The following is a 23545-nucleotide window of genomic DNA, read 5'->3' as shown; positions in this document are numbered from 1 at the left end:
AGCAATTTGGGGGAGGGCTAGGGGAGTGTGAGCGATCGTGGGTGATCATGAGGGAATGGGGCAATCGATGGGATACAGGCATTTTTGGGGATCCAAAGTCAGGAGTGCGCTGGATGTGCCGTGGATTTTTGTGCTCGCAATTGCTTTAAACGCGCAGGCGCAGTAACCCATGCAACAATAACCTGGTTTTTTTTTTGTATTTGATGATCACAGAATCATGCAGCACAGAAGGAGGCCATTTGGTCCCTCTTGCCTGTGCCAGCTCTTTGAAAGAGCTCTTCCAATTAGCCCCACCCACTCCCTGGCTCTTTCCCCAGAGCCCTGCAAAAATTCCCTTTGGAATGTTACTATTGAATCTGCTTCCAACGCCCTTTCAGGCAGCGCAATCCAGATCATAACTCGTTGCGTTTAAAAAATAAAAAAAATAAAAAATAAAAAATTCTCCTCATCTCCCCTCTGATTCTTTCTCCAATTATCTTGAGTCTGTTTCCTGTCGTTACCGACCCTCCTACCAATGGAGTTTCTCCTTATTTAGCACAGTTTCTTCTTAGTTACTCTATCAAAACCCTTCATGATTTTGAACACCTCTATTAAATCTTCGCTCAACCTTCTCTCTTCTGAGGAGAACAACCCCATCTTCTCCAGTCTCTCCATATAACTGAAGTCCCTCATCCCTGGTACCGTTCTAGTAAACCTACTGCGCAGCCTCTCCGAGGCAGTAAAACAAATTCACGTATAATTTGGGAAGTAATTCTCATGAATGCCTTTAATGAGGTTATGTGAATTAAAATTTCTCTGACCAGTGAGTGCTGGCTGTAATACAGGCGAAGTACTCGAGGTACATCACTGCCGTGTGACTTTGTTTCATCTTCGTTGCATGTTTGTGTTTCAGGCGGGACACAATGTTGATATTCCCGTTCCCTGCTCCCCAATCCCTACTCCCATGGAATTACTCTGCCATCTAGTGGCCTGGCTAAGAACAAATGGGTCAAATATAAGACTGCGCCCCAGTTTAAATACAGTGAGGGTGGGTTGGGGAGAGGACGTGACTCCCTCCTTTCTCCACCACCGCCCCCCCCCCCCCTCCCCACTCTGCCCCCAACCCCGAAATTTCCTTTAGCTCAGTTCTTAGCACCCTCGCCTCTGAGTCAGAAGGTCGTGGGTTCAAGCCCCACTCCAGAGACTTGAGCACAAAATCCAGGCTGACACGTCAGGAGATGCCATCTTTCAAATGCGACATTAAACAGAGGCCCCGTCTACCCACTCAGTTGGACATTAAATAATCCCATGACAATTATTTCAAGAGCAGGGGAGTTCTCCCCGGTGTCCTGGGGCCAATATTTATCCCTCAACCAACATCACTAAAACAAATTATCTGGTCATTATTGCAATGCTGTTTGTGGGATCTTGCTGTACACGAATTGGCTGCCACATTTCCTACATTGCAGCAGTGACCAAAGCCGCTATGTAAATGGAAATGTTTTTTCATGTTGTTTGGGTGACACCCACCCCACCTGGTGCCAAGTTGCACTACCTCCCCCACTGGGGTTTGGGAATGGTAGCATAGTGGTATTGTTACTGGACTAGTAATCCAGAGGTCCTGGACTAATGATCCAGAGACATGAGTTCAAATCCCACCACGGCAGCTGGGGAATTTAAATTCAGTTAATTAAATATGCCTGGAATAAAAAGCTAGTATCGGTAATAGTGCCCATTAAACTATCGGAAAGTTGTAAAAAAATTGGTTCACTAATATCCTTCAGGAAAGGAAATCTGCCGTCCATACCCGGTCTGGCCTATATGTGACTCCAGACACACAGCAATGTGGTTGACTCTTAACTGCCCTCTGAAATGGACTAGCAAACCACTCATTTCTACGACAAACAATAATACAAATAAAACCGGACGGACCACCCGGCTACGGACACGACAACGGCACACCCAGCCCAGTCAATCCTGCAAAGTCCTCCTCACCAACAGCTGGGAACTTGTGCCAAAATTGGGAGAGCTGTCCCACAGACTAGTTAAGCAACAGCCTGACATAGTCATACTCACAGAATCATACCTTTCAGCCAATGTCCCAAACCCTTCCATCACCATCCCTGGGTATGTCCTGTCCCACCGGCAGCACAGACCCACCAGGGGTGGTGGCACAGTGGTATACAGTCGGGAAGAAGTGGCCCTGGGAGCCCTCAACATTGACTCCGGACCCCATGGACAAGGAAACCTCCTGCTGATTACCACCTACCGCCCTCCCTCAGCTGATGAATCAGTACTCCTCCATGTTGAACACCACTTGGAAGAAGCACTGAGAGTAGCAAGGGCACAGAATGTACTCTGGGTAGGGGACTTCAATGTCCATCACCAAGAGTGGCTCGGTAGCACCGGTAGTGGCCGAGTCCTGAAGGATATAGCTGCCAGTCTGGGCTTGCGCCAGGTGGTGAGAGAACCAACACGAGGGAAAATCCTACTTGATCTTGTCCTCGCCAATCTACCTGTTGCAGATGCATCTGTCCATGATAGCATTGGTAGCAGTGACCACCGCACAGTCATTGTGGAGACGAAGTCCCGTCTTCACACTGAGGACACCCTCCATCGTGTTGTGTGGCACTACCACCGTGCTAAATGGGATAGATTCAGAACAGATCTAACAGCTCAAAACTGGGCATCCATGAGGTGCTGTGGGCCATCAGCAGCAGCAGAATTGGATTCCACCACAATCTGTAACCTCATGGCCCGGCATATCCCTCACTCTACCATTACCATCAAGCCAGGGGACCAACCCTAGTTCAATAAGGAGTGTAGAAGAGCATGCCAGGAGCAGCGTTCCTAAAAATGAGGTGCCAACCTGGGGAAGCTGAAACACAGGACTACATGCATGCTAAAAAGCGGAAGCAGCATGCTATAGACAGAGCTAAGCGATCTCCCAATCAACGGATCAGATCAAAGCTCTGCAGTCCTGCCACATCCAGTCGTGAATGGTGATGGACCATTAAACAACTAATGGAAGGAGGAGGCTCCATGAATATTCCCATTCTCAATGATGGTGGAGCCCAGCACGTGAGTGTAAAAGACAAGGCTGAAGCATTTGCAACCATCTTCAGCCAGAAGTGCCGAGTGGATGATTCATATCAGGCTCCTCCTGAGGTCCCCACCATCACAGAAGTCAGTCTTCAGCCAATTCGATTCACTCCACGTGATAGCAAACAGCTGAGCGCACTGGATACAGCAAAGGCTTTGGGTCCCGGCAACATCCCGGCTGTCATGCTGAAGACTAGTGCTCCAGAACTAGCCGCACCTCATTTTTAGGTACGCCTGGTGCTGCTCCTGGCATGCTCTTCTACACTCCTTATTGAACCAGGGTTGGTCCCCTGGCTTGATGGTAATGGTAGAGTGAGGGATATGCCAGGCCATGAGGCTACAGATTGTGATGGAATACAATTCTGCTGCTGCTGATGGCCCACAGCACCTCATGGATGCCCAGTTTTGAGCTGCTAGATCTGTTCTGAATCTAGCCCATTTAGCACGGTGGTAGTGCCACACAACACGATGGAGGGTGTCCTCAGTGTGAAGACGGGACTTCGTCTCCACAATGACTGTGTGGTGGTCACTGCTACCAATGCTGTCATAGACAGATGCATCTGCCACAGGTAGATTGGTGAGGATGAGGTCATATAGGTTTTTCCCTCGTGTTGGTTCTCTCACCACCTGTTGCAGGCCCAGACTGGCAGCTATGACTTTCAGGACTCGGCCAGCTCGGTCAGTAGTGGCGCTACCGAGCCACTCTTGGTGATGGACATTGAAATCCCCCACCCAGAGTACGTTCTGTGCCCTTCCAAGTGGTGTTCAACATGGAGGAGTACTGATTCATCAGGTGAGGGAGGGCGGTAGATGGTAATCAGCAGGAGGTTTCCTTGCCCAAGCTTGACCGGAAACCATGAGACTTCATGGGGTCTGGAGTCAATGTTGATGATTCCCTGGGCCACTCCTTCCCGACTGTATACCACTGTGCCGCCACCCCTGGTGGGTCTGTCCTGCCGGTAGGACAGGAAATACCCAGGGATAGTGATGGAGGAGTTTGGGACATTTGCTGAAAGGTATGATTCTGTGAGTATGACTATGTCAGGCTGTTGCTTGACTAGTCTGTGGGACAACTCTCCCAATTTTGGCACAAGTCCCCAGATGTTGGTGAGGAGGACTTTGCAGGGTCGACTGGGCTGGGAGTGCCGGTGTCGTGTCCGTAGCCGAGGTCGATGCCGGGTGGTCCGTCCGGTTTTATTCTTATTATCGTTTCTTGTAGCAGTTTGTCAAAGAGGTAGGTTTTAAGGAGTGTCTTAAAGGAGGAGAGAGAAGTAGCGAGGCAAAGAGGTTTAGGGAGGCAATTCCAATGCTTAGGGCCTAGGCAACAGAAGGCACCAAAGGTTGAGCGATTATAATCAGGGATGCTCAAGAGGTCAGAATTAGAGAATCGCAGATATCTCGGGGGGGTTGTGGAGCTGGAAGAGAATACAGAGATAGGGGCGAGGCCCTGGAGGGATTTGAAAACAAGGATTAGAATTTTGAAATCGAGGCACTGCTTAACCGTGAGCCAATGTAGGTCAGCGAGCACAGGGATGATGGGTGAACGGGACTTGGTGCAAGTTAGGACACGGGCAGCCGAGTTTTGGATGACCTCAAGTTTGCATAGGGTGGAATGTGGGAGGCCAGCCAAGAGTGTGCTGGAATAGTCAAGTCTAACTGTAACAAAGGTATGGATGAGGGTTTCAGCAGCGGATGAGCTGAGGCAGGGGCGGTGATGGGCGATGTTACGGAGGTGGAAGTAGGCGGTCTTTGTTATGCTGCGGATATGTGATTGGAAGCTCATTTCAGGGTCAAATATGACACCAAGGTTGCGAACATTGAGGTTCAGCCTCAGACAGATGTTAGAGAGAGGGATGGAGTCAGTGGCTAGGGAACGGAGTTTGTGGTGGGGACCAAAAACAATAGCTTTGGTCTTCCCAATATTTAATTGGAGAACATTTTTGCTCACCCAGAACTGTATGTCAGACAAGCAGTCTGACAATTTAGGCACCGTGGAGGGGTCGAGAGAAGAGGTACAGAGTAGAATTTCTAAATTTGCGACAGCACCAAACTTGGGGTTGTGGCAAACAGTGAAGATGATACCAATCGACTGCAACGGGTCATAGAAAGGCCAGCAGAATGGGCAGACAAGTGGCAGATGGCATTTAATACAGAGAAGTGTGAGGTGATGCATTTTGGCAGAAGGAACAGGGAGAGGCAATATACACTTAATGGCACGGCTTTAAAGAGTGAACCGGGACAGAGGGACCTGGGAGTTAATGTGCATAGGTCCCTGAGGTGGCAGGACATATTGAGAGAGTGGTTAGCAAAGCATATGGGATCTTGGGCTTCATAAATAGAGGTATTGAGTACAGAAGTAGAGAAGTTACGCTGAATCTTTATAAAGCGCTGGTTAGGCCACAATTGAAGTATTGTGTCCAGTTCTGGTCACCACACTTTAGGAAGAATGTGAAGGCCCTTGAGAGGGTGCAGAGGAGATTTACCAGAATGGTTCCGGGGATGGGGGATCTTAGCTATAAGGACAGGGTGGAGAAGCTGGATTTGTTTTCATTAGAGCAAAGGAAGTTGCGGGGTGATTTGATAGAGGTGTACAAGATTATGATGGGTTTGGATAGGCTAGACGGGGAAAGGCTGTTCCCACTAATTGATGGTACAAGGACTAGGGGACACAGATTTAAGGTTTTGGAAAAGATATACAGGGGGGATGTGAGGAAAAACTTCTTTACACAACGAGTGGTGAGGACGTGGAACTCGCTGCCGATGGAAATGGTCGAAGTGGAGACACTTGTTTTCAAGGGGAGACTGGATAGGCACTTGAGGGAAATAAACTTGCAGGGCTACAGGGATAGAGCGGGGGAATGGGACTGACTGGATTGCTCTACAGAGAGCCGGCACGGGCTCGATGGGCTGAATGGCCTCCTTGTGTGCCATTATGACTCTGACACCAGTCCACTGTATCCAGGCTGGCACGGTCTTGTATCTGACCTCTCTCCCCCAGACAGTGTCTGTTCCCTCTATCCTCACTCCCCCAGACAGGGACTGTTCCTTCTACCTGTCCTCACTCCCCCAGACAGGGGCTGTTCCCTCTATCTGACCTCACTCCCCCAGACAGGGACTGCTCAGTCTATCTGTCCTCTCTCCCCCAGACAGGGACTGTTCCCACTATCTGTCCTCACTCCCCCAGACAGGGACGGTTCCCGCTATCTGTCCTCACTCCCCCAGGCAGGGACGGTTCCCGCTATCTGTCCTCACTCCCCTAGACAGGGACTGTTCCCTCTGTCCTCACTCCGCCAGACAGGGACTGTTCCCACTATCTGTCCTCACTCCCCCAGACAGGGACTGTTCCCTCTACCTGTCCTCACTCCCCCAGACAGGGACTGTTCAGTCTATCTGTCCTCACTCCCCCAGACAGGGACTGTTCCCGCTATCTGTCCTCACTCCCCCAGACAGGGACTGTTCCCTCTACCTGTCCTCACTCCCCCAGACAGGGACTGTTCCCACTATCTGTCCTCACTCCCCCAGACAGGGACTGTTCCCACTATCTGTCCTCACTCCCCCAGACAGGGACTGTTCCCTCTACCTGTCCTCACTCCCCCAGACAGGGGCTGTTCCCGCTATCTGTCCTCACTCCCCCAGACAGGGACGGTTCCCACTATCTGTCCTCACTCCCCCAGACAGGGACTGTTCCCACTATCTGTCACTCCCCCAGACAGGGACTGTTCCCGCTATCTGTCCTCTCTCCCCCAGACAGGGACGGTTCCCGCTATCTGTCCTCACTCCCCCAGACAGGGATGGTTCCCGCTATCTGTCCTCACTCCCCCAGACAGGGACGGTTCCCGCTATCTGTCCTCACTCCCCCAGACAGGGACGGTTCCCGCTATCTGTCCTCACTCCCCTAGACAGGGACTGTTCCCTCTATCTGTCCTCACTCCCCTAGACAGGGACTGTTCCCTCTGTCCTCACTCCCCCAGACAGGGACTGTTCCCTCTACCGGTCCTCACTCCCCCAGACAGGGGCTGTTCCCGCTATCTGTCCTCACTCCCCCAGACAGGGACTGTTCCCTCTATCTGTCCTCACTCCCCCAGACAGGGGCTGTTCCCTCTATCTGTCCTCACTCCCCCAGACAGGGGCTGTTCCCGCTATCTGTCCTCACTCCCCCAGACAGGGACTGTTCCCTCTACCTGTCCTCACTCCCCCAGACAGTGACTGTTCAGTCTATCTGTCCTCACTCCCCCAGACAGGGACTGTTCCCGCTATCTGTCCTCACTCCCCCAGACAGGGGCTGTTCCCGCTATCTGTCCTCACTCCCCCAGACAGTGACTGTTCAGTCTATCTGTCCTCACTCCCCCAGACAGTGACTGTTCAGTCTATCTGTCCTCACTCCCCCAGACAGGGACTGTTCCCTCTATCTGTCCTCACTCCCCCAGACAGGGGCTGTTCCCTCTATCTGTCCTCACTCCCCCAGACAGGGGCTGTTCCCGCTATCTGTCCTCACTCCCCCAGACAGGGACTGTTCCCTCTACCTGTCCTCACTCCCCCAGACAGTGACTGTTCAGTCTATCTGTCCTCACTCCCCCAGACAGGGACTGTTCCCGCTATCTGTCCTCACTCCCCCAGACAGGGGCTGTTCCCGCTATCTGTCCTCACTCCCCCAGACAGTGACTGTTCAGTCTATCTGTCCTCACTCCCCCAGACAGTGACTGTTCAGTCTATCTGTCCTCACTCCCCCAGACAGGGACTGTTCCCTCTATCTGTCCTCACTCCCCCAGACAGGGGCTGTTCCCTCTATCTGTCCTCACTCCCCCAGACAGGGGCTGTTCCCGCTATCTGTCCTCACTCCCCCAGACAGGGACTGTTCCCTCTACCTGTCCTCACTCCCCCAGACAGTGACTGTTCAGTCTATCTGTCCTCACTCCCCCAGACAGGGACTGTTCCCGCTATCTGTCCTCACTCCCCCAGACAGGGGCTGTTCCCGCTATCTGTCCTCACTCCCCCAGACAGGGACTGTTTTTTGTTAAATGATGATGCAGAGACAGGATACATTTCCAATATCTATCGCCTTTATTTGGTGATTTAGTAAAAGTGCAAAGCGATCAGCAGTCCTGTGGAATCCACAGCACCCTCGTGATCTCTCCCCGGCAACGCTTCCACATCAGAACCTGCTGTTAAAAAGTGCCGCCAAGTCGCCAACAGTGAGAGGAGGGTGATTGAATAATCCTTACAACTTTCACCCTCTTGACTCCATCTCTCTCACACTCTCTCTTTGTGGGGTCAATTTAAAAAATACTACCCCACCTGGTGGGGATGGTACAGGGGGGCGTGTTAAGACGCAGGGGAGTGGTGTCGCGCCCACCATATTAATGGACTTCAGTTCAGGCTGGGGAAGGTTACCTGCTCCAGGCAGACGGGCCGACTTGTAGGTCAGAAGGTGCGGCCCGATTATGCAATTTTCCACATATTTTCCCTTCAATTAGCCTTGGGTTTTCAAATCTGTTTTTTGGTCTCCCAGGAAATGACATGGCTACTGGTGGGTAGTAGATGTCTAATAATGATGCTGTAGGCGGCAGGCTTGATGGACCACACGGTCTGCACAGAGTGATCTTAAACGGAGTGCTTCTAAACAAAGTGTTAAACTTGGGAATTTGGAGCAGTGGGAATTTGCCTAAAATACTTGTAGTGCTGTGTGTTACAGGTAAATATTTAATTAGATCTAGTAATTAGTTAGAAACTAAACTATAAGCTAAGTTAATTAAAGACTTAAATTTTAATTAACTAAATAAACAACAAGGTTATAAAGGGATGGCAGTGCAGGCGGTGTGCCGCAACTGCAGCATGTGGGAGTTTGTGGAGGGCATCGCGATCCCGGACGATCACGTCTGCAGTAAGTTTCTGCATCTTGAGGAACTTCAGCTCAGAGTTGTTCAGCTGGGGTCCAAGGTGCAGACATTGCGGGGCATCAGGGAGGGGGAGAGTTATCTGGACACATTGATCCAGGAGGCAGTCACACCCCTTAGGTTAGGTAGTGGTACAGGTCTGGTTAGTGGTCAGGGACAGGAGGGTGTGACTGCAACTGCAACTCAGGCAGGTAAGGGGAACCTCAGGTACAGTGCTGGAGGAGCCTCGGCCTTTGCCATTACCAACAGGTATGAGGTCCTTGCTGCTTGTTGTGTCGATGAGGGCAAAGTCTGCAGGGTGGATGAGCAAACTGACCATGGTACAGGAGGCCATTCAAGTGGGGGGAGTAAAAAGGAATGTTGTAGTGGTAGGGGACAGTATAGTCAGGGGGATAGATACTGTTCTCTGCAGCTGTGACTGGGAGTTCCGAAGGCTGTGTTACCTGTCCGGTGCCAGGATATCTCCTCACGGCTGGAGAAGAATTTGGAGGGGGGTGCGGGGGGTCAGATCCAGTTGTCATGGTCCATGTAGGAACCAACAACATAGGTAGAACTAGGAGTGAGGTTCTGCTGAGAGAGTTTGAGGAGCTAGGGTCCAAATTAAAAAGCAGAACCTCAAAGGAAATAATCTCTGGATTGTTACCTGAGCCACACACAAATTGGAATAGGGACAAGCAGATCAGAGAGTTAAGTGCGTGCCTCAGAGTGGTCTGGAAGGAAGGGGTTTTGGTTCATGGGGCACTAGCACCAGTACTGGGGAAAGAGGGAGCTGTTCTGTTGGGATGGTCTCCACTTAAACCGGGCTGGGACCAGTGTCCTGGTGAATCGAATAACTAGGGCTGTAGATAGGGCTTTAAACTAAAAAGATGAAGGGGGGGGGGGAGAGGGATCAGGCGAGGGGAAATTTAGAAATCTAAAGAGAAAAGTCAAGGCAATGGAGCAGTGTAGCGATTTGAGTAAAGATAAGCAGCGTGTGACAGGAAGGGACAGAGAGTTTAACGGTAAAAGTGCATCAGTGAATAAGGTGAAAGCTAGGAATAATAGTAAGTTAAAATTAAAGGCTCTTTATCTGAATGCATGAAGCATTCATAACAAGATAGACAAATTAATGGCAGAAATAGAGATAAATGGCTTTGATCTAATAGCCATTATCGTGACATGGTTGCAAGGTTACCAAGGTTGGGAACTAAATATTCCAGGTTACTTGATGTTTAGAATCAACAGGCAGAATGGAAAAGTAGGGGGGTAGCCCTAATAATAAAGGATGACATAAGGACAGTAGTGAGAAAGGATCTTGGCTCAGAAGATCAGGAAGTAGAATCTGTATGGGTGGAGATAAAAAATAACGAGAGACAGAAAACACTGCTGGGAGTAGTTTATAGGCCCCCTAACAGTAGCTATACCATTGGACAGAGTATTAATCAACAAATAATAGGAACTTGTAACAATTGGAATACAATAATCATGGGGGCTGTTAATCTTCATATAGACTGGGCAAATCAAACTAGCAAAGGTTGTCTGGAGGCCGAGTTCATGGAATGCATTCAAGAGTTTCCTGAACAATAAGTCACGGGACCAACCAGGGAACAGGCTATTTTAGATCTAGTTTTGTGCAATGAGACAGGGTTAATTAGTAATCTCATAGTAAAGGGTCCTCTGGGGAAGAGTGATCATAATAATATAAAATTTCACATTGAGTTTGAGAGTGAAATACTTCAGTCAGAAATGAAAATCTCAAACTTAAATAAAGCCAATTACATAGGTATGAGGGGCGAGTTAGCTAAGGTAGATTGGGAAATTAGATTAAAAGATATTACATTAGATAAGCAGCGGCAAACATTTAAAGAAATATTCCAAAATTCTCAACAAATATACATTCCACTGAGAAATAAAATCTCCCTGGGAAAAGTGATCCATTCATAGCTAACAAAAGAAGTTAAGGATGGTATTAGATTAAAAGAGGTTTATAATGTTGCAAAGAATAGTAGTAAGCCTGAGGATTGGGAGAGCTTTAGAAACCAACAAAGGATAACCAAAAATTGATAGAAAGGGAGAAAATAGAATGAGAGTAAACTAGCAAGAAATGTAAAAATATATTGTTAGAGCTTCTACAAGTATGTAAAAAGGAAGAAAGTAGCATAAGTAAGCATTGGTCCATTAGAGGCCAAGGCAGGTGAAATTATAATGGAGAATAAGGAAATGGCAGACTTTAAACAAATATTTTGTATCTGTCTTCACAGTAGAAGACACAAAAAAATACCAAAAATAGTGGGAAACCAAGGGGCTAATAAGAGTGAGGAACTTAAAGTAATTAATATCAGTAGAGAAAAAGTACTTGAGAAACTAATGGGACTAAAAGCTGACAAATCCCCTGGACCTGATGGCCTGCATCGTAGGATTCTAAAAGAGGTGGTAGCAGAGATAGTGGGTGCATCGGTTGTGATCTTCCAAAATTCCCTGGATTCCAGAACAGTCCCAGCAGATTGCAAGGTAGCGAATGTAACCCCGCTATTCAAAAAAGGAGGGAAAGAAAAAACAGGGAACTACAGGCCAGCTAAGCCCCTGCTTTTAATCTAATATCACCCTTAACTTCTTTAGTTCGCTATAGATGGATCAGTTGTTGGAAAAATGCTGGCATCCATTATTAAGGAAGTGGTAACAGGGCCCTTAAAAAATCATAATATGATTAGGCAGAGTCAACATGGTTTTATGAAAGGGAAATCGTGTTTTATTAGAGTTTTTTGAGGATGTAACTAGCAGGGTAGATAAAGGGGAACCAGTAGATGTGGTGTATTTGGATTTCTAAAAGGCATTCGATAAGGTGCCACATAAAAGGTTACTACGCAAGATAAGGGCTCATAGGGTTGGGGATAATATATTAGCATGGATAGAGGATTGGTTAATGGACAGAAAACAGAGTAGGAATAAACGGGTCATTTTCGGGTTGGCAGGCTGTAACTAGTGGGGTACCACAAGGATCAGTGCTTGGGCCTCAGCTATTCACAATCTACATCAATGATTTGGATGAGGGGACCAAATGTAATATATCCAAGTTTGCTGATGATACAAAGCTGGGTGGGAATGTAAGTTGTGAGGAGGATGCAAGGAGGCTTCAAGGGGATATAGACAGGCTAGGTGAGTGAGCAATAAGGTGGCAGATGGAGTATAATGTGGGGAAGTGTGAGGTTATTCACTTTGGTAAGAATAGAAAAGCAGAATATTTTTCAAATGGTGAGAAACTATTAAATGTTGGTGTTCAGGGAGATTTAGGTGTCCTCATACAGGAAACACAAAGTTGGCATGCAGGTACAGCAAGCAATTAGGAAGGCAAATGGCATGTCAGCTTTTATTGCAAGGGGGTTGGAGTACAAGGGTAAGGAAGTCTTACTACAATTGTACAAGGCTTTGGTGAGACCACACCTGGAGTACTGTGCAGTTTTGGTCTCCTTATCTGAGAAAGGATATACTTGCCTTAGAGGCGGTGCAACGAAGGTTCACTAGACTAATCCCTGGGATGAGAGGGCTGTCCTATGAGGAGAGATTGAGCCTATACTCTCTGGAGTTTAGAAGAATGAGAGGTAATCTCAATGAAACATATAAGAATCTGAGGGGGATTGACAGGGTAGATGCTGAGAGGTTGTTTCCCCTGGCTGGAGAGTCTAGAACCAGGGGGCACAGTCTCAGGATAACGGGTCAGCCATTTAAGACTGAGATGAGGAGGAATTTCTTCACTCAGAGGGTTGTGAATCTTTGGAATTCTCTACCCCAAAGGTCTATGGATGCTGAGTCATTGAATATATTCAAGGCTGAGATAGATAGATTTTTGGACTCTCGTGGAATCAAGGGATATAGAGATCGGGCAGGAAAGTGGAGTTGGGGTAGAAGATCAACCATGATCTTATCGAATGGTGGAGCAGCCTCGAGGGGCCGTATGGCCTACTCCTAATTCTTATTTTCTGTTGCTGCCCGTCATTTTTTTATACCTATTGGGCTTCAGCCAGTTGGGAGGTGTTTATTGGAGCTGGGGCCAACCGTCCCCTCTCCCCCCCCACCATTCCTGGATAGACGAGTCCCCAAAAAGGAGGGGTGGCACCATGACTTTCCAAAGGACCCTTAAAATGATTGGCCGACGTACAAGGCCTACGGGGATCGGGTGGGATATGTGTCGGTGCAGGCTCGATGGGCCGAAATGGCCTCTATCTGCACTGTGGGGTTTCTGTGATATTTCCTATTTCTTATGTTCTACCTAGCAACAGCTGGCAGCCGTACAGATAATGGTTGGGAGCCCTCGGAGTCTCAGGAAGAGCTCGAGGCACCAGAGGGACTGGAGTGCTTCATCACTCCCCGAAATAGAGTATTGATTTAACTTAAGTTTCTTTTAAATTTTAAGTTGCAGTTTTATTGGTTTAAAAGGGGGCACCCTGCTATCTCATAATTGGTGATGGCACTCGCCATCAATTAAGTTCTAACCAACAAATAAAAGGAAGAGCTAGAGGGTTTGTGCTGGGCTCAAGATGGTCCCAACCTGTGGTACAATCCCTGCTCCGATCAATCATAGCACTGGCTGTTGCTGCTCCTTTAAAGGTAGCTATTCTATTCTAGGATTTACGGTCTCATGGGGTACTGTAAATTCTGGTGTATAAGCCACCCTTCGTTTTACTGGAGTTGCTCAATTTATAGGTGGAGGCGAGTTACGTATTTGTTGAGGTAACAAATCGGGTTCAACTTGTATACCGGATTAGGTTTGAGGTGGAACTAATCGCCCTCCAGCGAGATTGCGACTCTTCACTCTTGTCAAGACACCTTCCAACTGACCAGTAGCAGATGTCTTCCGGGGTTGGCAGCGAGAGCCTCAAGACTGGACAGCAGATGGGGCACTGGGTAGGGCTGGATTTTGATACTGGAGGCAGGACGGGTTGTGGCCAACCCACTCGATTTTCACTTGATTGACCTTGTTGAGCCCGCCCAGTGGGCTCAGCAGGCCAATTAAGGGCCACCCAGCAGCAGGTGACGTCACAGATTGACATTTCATCTGTCAAGAGCTTTTGTCAGATGAAATATCAGCGTTTGACAGCTCTTTGAAGCTGTCAAACACTGACAATCTGTACTCCAAGTTAATTCCTTCCTCTCAGGCTGATTTAGAGATCTCTCCAGAACAGAAAGCTGAATGCTGCAACTTTTGACAGCTCACAACCATTCTGCTTTCTGTGCCGGTGAGATGAGGGACTCCCGAGACCTGAAGGAAGGAAGGCTGTAAAGGTAATTAAACTTCTTTAAACACTTTACACACACCAAACACACTTACCTCTGCACTCATGCACCCATCACTCACCTGAACACCGGACATCTCGACCCCTCCAAGCCCTTCAGCCCGACGGTCCGCCTCGCTAACTTGGCGTGGTTTGGAGCCGTCGGGAATCCCACACTTCAGCAATAAAAATAGGGATTAGGCTAAAAACTGCCTGTTAACTACCTGTTAACAGGCAGTTAATTGGCACTAATCCCCTTCCTGCCTCGGGGAGGTGGGTCCCAGCACAGGTCGGGTACCCGCCTCCTTTGAAACTAGCATGGAGGCGGGTTGGGAGCGGGATGGGTTCGTGCCCCCCGATTTCGAGATTTTAACCCCCCACGCGCCTCCAAGGCCCAATGAAAATCCTGCCCCTAGGTCTCTTCCTGATGGTACTTTCCACACCAGCTCGCCCCATCACCCGGAGAAATTAAATGAAAAATCGGGCAGGAGATATCAGAGACCAAAGCTTTATTAAACTCTCTGACTCCTCAGTCAGACAGACAATATAGAGCAGTAAAGATTAACTTCAATGATTACAAAAGGCGTCCTCAAAATAGAACATTAGCCCAATTTACAACAAAATATCTGTGCACTTACTGGGGTCGCTCAGTTCCCCTCTCTCTCTACAGGAGATATATCTGTACACTAACTGGTGTCTCAGTCCCCCTCTCGGGGAGATATATCTGTACACTGACTGACTGGTGTCTCAGTCCCCATCTCTCGGAGATATATCTGTACACTGACTGACTGGTGTCTCAGTCCTCTCTCAGGGAGATATATCTGTACACTGATAGGTGTCTCAGTCCCCATCTCTCAGGAAGATATATCTGTACACTGACTGACTGGTGTCTCAGTCCCCTCTCAGGGAGATATATCTGTACACTGATAGGTGTCTCAGTCCCCATCTCTCAGGGAGATATATCTGTACACTGACAGGTGTCTCGGTACCCCCCCCCAAGGAGCTATCCACACACTGACTGATGTCTCTCAGTCTCAGAGAAATATATCTGTACACAGACTGGTGTCTGTGTCTCGCTCTCTCTCACCCTCCGGGAGTTATATCCACATATACTGACTGATGACTCAGTCCCTCTTTCTCAGGGATAGTCAGCACAGTAACACACTGTGCACAATCTGACCAGCCTCAGTTGTGCCGATACTGCTAGGTTCACTGCTGTACTCCCCTCGTTCCTGTACAATTAGAGCTCTTGAGTTACAAAGATACCAATGTATACACACAGACGCCGGGATTTCTTTGTTTTCTGCTGATCCCACACCAGTGCAAGTGTCCACAGCAGGCACCCGATCAGCTGATTAAGAAGCAGTGAGGTGGGGATTTTCTTTAACTGACTGACGCGGGGGCACCCGCAGTCTGTGCACATTATGGAGTAAATACCACCAAATCCCCCCCATCCCAGATTTTAACAGGTAAGAAATCTCAGTCATAAAATTACATTCTTGAGCTATAGAAGCATTTTGTTTAAATTCACTTTGTTTCCCAGGTTGGCAGGTGGTAGGCCAACAATCGCCATGGTGACAGTGCCAGCTGGGCGCTACCAGACTGAGAGCCTCGGTCGTGGACGTTATTTGCCATATCACACCACCGACTGCCGCAGCTCAGCTCCCAATCACCACCACCACCACTACTACCCCACCTCCCCCCCCGCTTGTGCTTCTGGCGATGGGCCGTGGGTGGGATGGCACTGCTGCTGTTTCCCGGGCGATGTCACCACCGCGGGTGAAGCCAATGCAGGTCTGGGGCTTTCTCTGGCTTGAGGCAGGAAGGCGGAGAGGGAGAGAAGAGAATTGAAGGGCCGATCCCTCCCTTTGGAGAATAAACCCCTCCCGTATTGCTTAAAGGACACCGTGTGAGCAAGCAACCTTATTCAAGTAACACCTTATGAATAAAACCCGAGTGCGCGGAATCAAAAAAAAAACCTTGGGTTTGCACATCCCTTTAAGGAACAGGTTTGGGCTCCACACAGAAGGCGAGAGTGACGTACTGCTCCAAACACTTGTAATGTACACAGTACAGCACCGTCTGCTGCTGGATATATGGTACATTAATCAACCCACCCCCTTTTTTTGGGTTAAAAAAAATTAAGAAACGATTAATATAAGGAGCTTTCAAGGTCTAAATAAAGCCTTTTTAACCAAAGCAGCCATGCGCTTATATACAAAGCCTGGCCTTTTGATTGACTGGATTGGGAGAGAGATAACATAGGATATACAGCACAGAAACAGACCATTCGGCCCAACCAGTCCATGCCGGTGTTTATGCTCCTCGAGCCTCCTCCCGTCTTTCCTCATCTAAATCTATCAGCGTAACCCTCTATTCCCTTCCCCCTCATGTTTGTCCAGCCTCCCCTTAAAAGCAGCTATACTATTCGCTTCAACCACTCCGTGTAGTAGTGAGTTCCACATTCTCACCACTCTCTGGGTAAAGAATTTTTTGCTGAATTCCCTATTGGATTTCTTGGTGACTATCTTATATTGATGGCCTCTAGATCCCACAAGTGGAAACATTCTCTCTGTATCCACTCTATCGAAACCTTTGATGATTTTAAAGGAATAGGGGGGCAGGGAAAGGAGCAATGGGATGGAGGGGGCAATGGGGGGGTAAGGAGGTGGGGAAAATGGGGGGGTAAGGAGGTGGGGAAAATGGGGGGTAAGGAGGGGGGGAAATGGGGGGGTAAGGAGGTGGGAAAATTAATCTTGCAAAGACAGTGAGAATTCTCTACACCCGGATTGAGGCCGCTCCTGTTACGGACAGCCCGGCACACAGCAGCAGATGTGAAGTTTTGAATCCGCCCCTCCCCCCCCAGTATCTAGGCCTGCGGAATATTGCGCGCAGACTGCGCTCCGATAGCGCCCGCCGCCACCGCGCTCTCATCCCCGCTGCTGATCAGGCGGTCGGACTCGCAGTTGAGACTGCGGTAGCGGGACGAGTGGGTGGTGGAGCAGGAGGAAGTGTTGTTGGTGGTGGTGTTGTTGTCGGCGGAGCGCAGACAGAGCGGCGGGAAGGGGAAGGCGAAGCCGCCCAAAGAGCAGCAGCCCGGGCAAGAGAGCGCGGCATCCTCCCGCTCCTGAGCGTGCGCAGTGTCCCAGGGCGGTGCAGGGACCTGCCGCGCAGGCGCGTCGCTCGGCAGCGGCGCGTGCGCAATGTCCCAGGGCGGCCCGGATACCCGCCGCGCAGGCGCGTCAGTCTCCAGAGAGCAGCAGGCCCCGCCGTTGCCATTGACGACGAAGGAGGATAGCTGAGGCCCGTTGGCGACAGCCTCCTCCGAGGAGAAGGAAACGGCGCCGGGCTTTCCTGAGCCGCCGCTCGGCCCGGACACCGGTATTGTCAGCGAGTCGTCGACGTCTTCTTCTCCCTCACCGGCATCGGCCTGACAGGCGGCGATGAGCCGGCGCCGCGCAAAGCCCGGGTGGTCCAGGCCCCACTCGGCGCGGCTGAGCACTGGCGAGGTGGGCAGCGAGCGACAGCGGCGGGCCGGCGGCATCGCGGGGAAGCCCAGCCGCGCCTCCCGCACCGGGTCGGGGGTGGCCGGCAAGGCGAGGTGGGCGCCGGCGGCGGTGGTCGGCGGCAGGTCGAAGGCCAGCGAGATGACGGACTTGCTGGGCGAGTCGTACAGCTTGATCTTGCCGCCCTTCAGGTCGTCGCGGCCGGAGAACGGGTTGACGCGCACCCGGGAGAGCTGGCCGTCGGCGCCAAGAGCAGCGGGCGAGAACATGTCCGAGTGGCTGCGGGACAAGCGGGGCTCGCACTGGAGCCGCAGGCTGTTGGACAGGCCATGCTCCCGGCCTCGCTCCACCGCTCGGCTCCCCTTCGGCTTGGAGTCGTTTCCAGTGTTCCCTGAGGGAGGAGAGAAGACCAGAGTCAGAGCAGGCCAGGTATAAAACTCTCTTGGGCGTAGTCTATCGGCCTCCAAACAGTGGCAACTCTGTTGGACGGAGTATCAATCAGGAAATAGTTGAGGCTTGTAATACGGGAACATCTATAATTATGGGGGATTTTAACTATCATATTAATTGGACAAATCAAATTGGGCAGGGCAGCCTTGAGGATGAGTTCATTGAGTGTATTAGGGATGGGTTTCTTGAGCAGTATGTAACTGAACCGACCAGGGGGCAAGCAACCTTAGATCTGGTCCTGTGTAACGAGACGGGATTAATTAAAAATGTCCTAGTAAAGGATCCCCTTGGAATGAGTGACCATAACATGGTTGAATTCCATATTCAATTAGAGGGTGAGAAGGTTGGATCTCAAACAAGCATGCTAAGCTTGAATAAAGGAGACTATGAAGGTATGAGAGCGGAATTGAGTAGAGTGGATTGGGAAAATAGATTAAAGGGTAAGACGATACATGATCAGTGGTGTACATTTAAGGAGTTATTTTACAACTTCCAAAAAATATATATTCCACTGAGAAGAAAAGGGTGTAAAAGAAAAGACAGCCATCCGTGGCTAAGTAAAGAAATTAAGGATAGTATTCGACTAAAAACAAGGGCATATAAGGTAGCCAAATCTAGTGGGAGGATAGAGGATTGGGAAAACTTTAAAAGACAGCAAAAAATAACAAAAAGATTGATTAAGAAAGGGAAGATAGATTATGAAAGTAAATTAGCAAAAAATATAAAAACAGATAGTAAGAGTTTTTATAGTTATATAAAAAGAAAAAGGGTGGCTAAAGTAAATGTTGGTCCCTTAGAGGATGAGACCGGGAAATTAATGGTGGGAAATATGGAGATGGCAAAAACACTGAATATTTTACATCAGTCTTTACAGTAGAAGACACTAAGAATATCCCAACACTGGACAAACAGGGGGCTGAAGGGGGGGAGGAGCTAAACACGATCAAAATCACTAAGGAAGTGGTACTCGGTAAAATAATGGGACTCAAGGCGGATAAATCACCTGGACCTGATGGCTTACATCCTAGGGTCTTGAGGGAAGTGGCGGTAGGGATTGTGGATGCATTGGTAATTTTCCAAAACTCCCTGGACTCGGCAAAGGTCCCGGCAGACTGGAAAACTGCTAATATAACACCCTTATTTAAAAAGGGCAGTAGACAAAAGGCTGGAAACTATAGACCGGTTAGCCTAACATCTGTGGTAGGTAAAATTTTGGAGTCCATTATTAAGGAGACAGTAACAGGACATTTGGATAATCATAATTTAATAGGACAAAGTCAGCATGGTTTTATGAAGGGGAAGTCATGTTTGACAAATTTGCTGGAGTTCTTTGAGGAAGTAATGTATAGGGTGGATAAAGGGGAACCAGTGGACGTAGTGTATTTAGACTTCCAAAAGGCATTTGACAAGGTGCCACACAAAAGATTATTGCTTAAGATAAAAAATCACGGGATTGGGGGTAATATTCTGGCATGGATAGAGGATTGGCTATCTAACAGAAGGCAGAGAGTTGGGATAAATGGTTCATTCTCAGACTGGCAATCAGTAACTAGTGGTGTTCCGCAGGGGTCAGTGCTAGGTCCCCAACTCTTTACAATCTATATTAACGATTTGGAGGAGGGGACTGAGTGTCACATATCAAAGTTTGCAGATGATACTAAGGTGGGAGGGAAAGTAGTGAGTGAGGAGGACATAAAAAACCTGCAAGGAGACATCGACAGGCTAAGTAAGTGGGCAGAGATTTGGCAGATGGAATACAATACTGGAAAGTGTGAGGTTATGCACTTTGGCAGGAAAAATCGTAGAGCAAGTTATTATCTTAATGGCAAGAAACTGGAAAGTACTGAAGTACAAAGGGATCTGGGGGTCCTGGTGCACGAAACTCAAAAAGTTAGTATGCAGGTGCAGCAAGTGATTAAGAAGGCCAATGGAATGTTGGCTTTCATTGCTAGGGGGATAGAATATAAAAATAGGGAGGTATTGCTTCAGTTGCACAGGGTATTGGTGAGACCGCACCTGGAATACTGCGTACAGTTTTGGTGTCCATACTTAAGAAAGGACATACTTGCTCTCGAGTCAGTACAAAGAAGGTTCACTCGGTTAATCCCGGGGATGAGGGGATGGACATATGAGGAGAGGTTGAGTAGATTGGGACTCTACTCATTGGAGTTCAGAAGAATGAGAGGCGATCTTATTGAAACATATAAGATTGTGAAGGGGTTGGATCGGGTGGATGCGGGGAAGATGTTCCCGATGATGGGTGAAACTAGAACTAGGGGGCATAGTCTTAGAATAAGGGGCTGCTCTTTCAAAACTGAAATGAGGAGGAACTACTTCACTCAGAGGGTGGTAGGTCCATGGAATATGCTGCCCCAAAAAGCTGCAGAAGCTACATCATTACATAAATTTAAAACAGAAATAGACAGTTTCCTAGAAGTAAAGGGAATTAAGGGTTATGGGGAGCGGGCAGGAATTTGGACATGAGTCTAGGTTCGGATCGGGCATGGCCCTGTGGGTAGCGGAGCGGGCCCAGGGGCCGTGTAGCCTGATCCTGCTCCTATTTCGTGTGTCTAATTCTGTTAGATTCAGGAGATGGTTCTGTGATAGTGGATTGGCGGTTAGGATCAGATCAGCCATGATCTTATTGAATGGCGGAGCAGGCTCGAGGGGCCGATTGGCCTACTCCTGCTCCTATTTCTTATGTTCTCTCTACACTGTCCCATCAAACACTCCCAGGGCAGGTACAGCACGGGTTAGATACAGAGTAAAGCTCCCTCTACACTGACCCATCAAACACTCCCAGGGCAGGTACAGCACGGGTTAGATACAGAGTAAAGCTCCCGCTACACTGACCCATCAAACACTCCCAGGGCAGGTACAGCACGGGTTAGATACAGAGTAAAGCTCTCTCTACACTGTCCCATCAAACACTCCCAGGGCAGGTACAGCACGGGTTAGATACAGAGTAAAGCTCCCGCTACACTGACCCATCAAACACTCCCAGGGCAGGTACAGCATGGGTTAGATACAGAGTAAAGCTCCCTCTACACTGTCCCCATCAAACACTCCCAGGGCAGGTACAGCACGGGTTAGATACAGAGTAAAGCTCCCTCTACACTGTCCCATCAAACACTCCCAGGGCAGGTACAGCACGGGTTAGATACAGAGTAAAGCTCCCTCTACACTGTCCCATCAAACACTCCCAGGGCAGGTACAGCACGGGTCAGATACAGAGTAAAGCTCCCTCTACACTGTCCCATCAAACACTGCAATTTCCATACTGCCCAAATCGATGTAGGGCCATGAGAGCAAGGTTCATCAGTCCTGGATTCATTTCAATCCAAAGCCGAAAGGTGAAAATCCACTGTCCCATTGAGCCTCCCAGTCCTCATTCAGAACCGTTTCCATCAGCTGGAGTTGCAAACTGAAGGCACGCCCAGCATTCCTGTCCACCAGTTTCTAATCTATAGGGTAGATGCTGAATGCTGTTTCCCCTGGCTGGAGAGTCTCGAACTAGGGGTCATGGCTTTAGAATAAGGGGTCGGCCATTTAGGACTGAGATGAGGAGAAATTTCTTCACTGAGGGTGGTGAATCTTTGGAGTTCTCTACCCCAGAGGGCTGTGGAGGCTGAGTTATTGAGTGTATTCAAGGCTGACATCGATAGATTGTTGGACACTAAGGGAATCAAGGGATATGGGGATCGGGCGGGAAAGTGTAGTTAAGGTGCAAGATCAGCCATGATACTGAACGGCGGAGCAGGCTCGAGGTGCCGTATGACCTACTCCTGCTCTATTTGTTGTTCTTGTGGTTATATGTGGACTGTAGCACCTGACGTAAAATCACCAATCAGGGTGCCACTTCACATCATCAGATGACCCTTTCAGAAGCCAGATGCTAATTACTGACTGGCTCTGACCCCAGTGGGCAAAGACCGAGGCATGCATGAATCAAAATTCTTCCAGCAGAATGGAACCAATCAGCTTGCACCCCGACAGTCAAGAAATGTCAGGATCCCTCTCCTCAACTGATAAAATGTGCCATAACTTCAGAACACGCGTGCAGAGTTTAACGCCTCTCCATTAGTCAGTCGTTAATCTCTCCCTCTGTCCCCCACTTTGTCCCTCCCGATCTCCATCCTCGCACTCTCCCTCACTCAGTCTGACCCTCCATCCTCGCACTCTTCTTCCCTCAGTCTGACCCTTAATCCTCGCACTCTCCCTCACTCAGTCTGACCCTCCCTCAATCCTCGCACTCTCCCTCCCTCAGTCTGACCCTCCCTCAATCCTCGCACTCTCCCTCCCTCAGTCTGACCCTCAATCCTCGCACTCTCCCTCCCTCAGTCTGACCCTCCCTCAATCCTCGCACTCTCCCTCCCTCAGTCTGACCCTCAATCCTCACACTCTTCCTCCCTCAGTCTGACCCTCAATCCTCGCACTCTCCCTCCCTCAGTCTGACCCTCAATCCTCGCTCCCTCCCTCAGTCTGACCCTCAATCCTCGCACTCTCCCTCCCTCAGTCTGACCCTCCCTCAATCCTCGCACTCTCCCTCCCTCAGTCTGACCCTCAATCCTCACACTCTTCCTCCCTCAGTCTGACCCTCAATCCTCGCACTCTCCCTCCCTCAGTCTGACCCTCAATCCTCGCTCCCTCCCTCAGTCTGACCCTCAATCCTCGCACTCTCCCTCCCTCAGTCTGACCCTCAATCCTCGCACTCTCCCTCCCTCAGTCTGACCCTCAATCCTCGCACTCTCCCTCCCTCAGTCTGACCCTCAATCCTCGCACTCTCCCTCCCTCAGTCTGACCCTCCCTCAATCCTCGCACTCTCCCTCCCTCAGTCTGACCCTCCCTCCATCTTCGCACTCTCCCTCCCTCAGTCTGACCCTCAATCCTCGCACTCTTCCTCACTCAGTCTGACCCTCCCTCAATCCTCGCACTCTCCCTCCCTCAGTCTGACCCTCCCTCCATCCTCGCACTCTCCCTCCCTCAGTCTGACCCTCAATCCTCGCACTCCCTCCCTCAGTCTGACCCTCAATCCTCGCACTCTCCCTCCCTCAGTCTGACCCTCAATCCTCGCACTTTCCCTCCCTCAGTCTGACCCTCAATCCTCGCACTCTCCCTCCCTCAGCCTGACCCTCAATCCTCGCACTCTTCCTCCCTCAGTCTGACCCTCACTCAATCCTCGCACTCTCCCTCCCTCAGTCTGACCCTCAATCCTCGCACTCTCCCTCCCTCAGTCTGACCCTCAATCCTCGCACTCTTCCTCCCTCAGTCTGACCCTCCCTCAATCCTCGCACTCTCCCTCCCTCAGTCTGACCCTCAATCCTCGCACTCTTCCTCCCTCAGTCTGACCCTCAATCCTTGCACT

At 49.5% G+C, this 23545-nt stretch overlaps 2 protein-coding genes across 5 annotated transcripts in view; both read right to left on the bottom strand.

Annotated features, from left to right (window-relative positions):
* hmgcs1 (3-hydroxy-3-methylglutaryl-CoA synthase 1 (soluble)) overlaps positions 1-23545 on the bottom strand; it is a 379408-nt gene that overhangs the window by 102397 nt on the left and 253466 nt on the right. The gene's annotated exons all lie outside the window — the stretch shown is intronic.
* The window catches only part of LOC147123946 (dual specificity testis-specific protein kinase 1-like), a 146586-nt gene continuing 137757 nt past the window's right edge, over positions 14717-23545 (bottom strand). Inside the window, exon 9 of the mRNA XM_086011310.1 lies at positions 14717-18121. Within this exon, the coding sequence (XP_085867436.1) occupies positions 17094-18121 (1028 nt within the window). The 3' untranslated portion in view covers positions 14717-17093. The remainder of the gene's footprint in view (positions 18122-23545) is intronic.

The sequence above is a fragment of the Somniosus microcephalus genome, chromosome 1 (assembly GCF_052327205.1).
Source record: "Somniosus microcephalus isolate GS21.2 chromosome 1, FLI_Smic_1.0, whole genome shotgun sequence".
Classification (NCBI taxonomy): Eukaryota; Metazoa; Chordata; class Chondrichthyes; order Squaliformes; family Somniosidae; genus Somniosus; species Somniosus microcephalus.
Note: the sequence above shows the minus strand (reverse complement) of the source record. Positions and strands in the feature narration are given on the sequence as shown.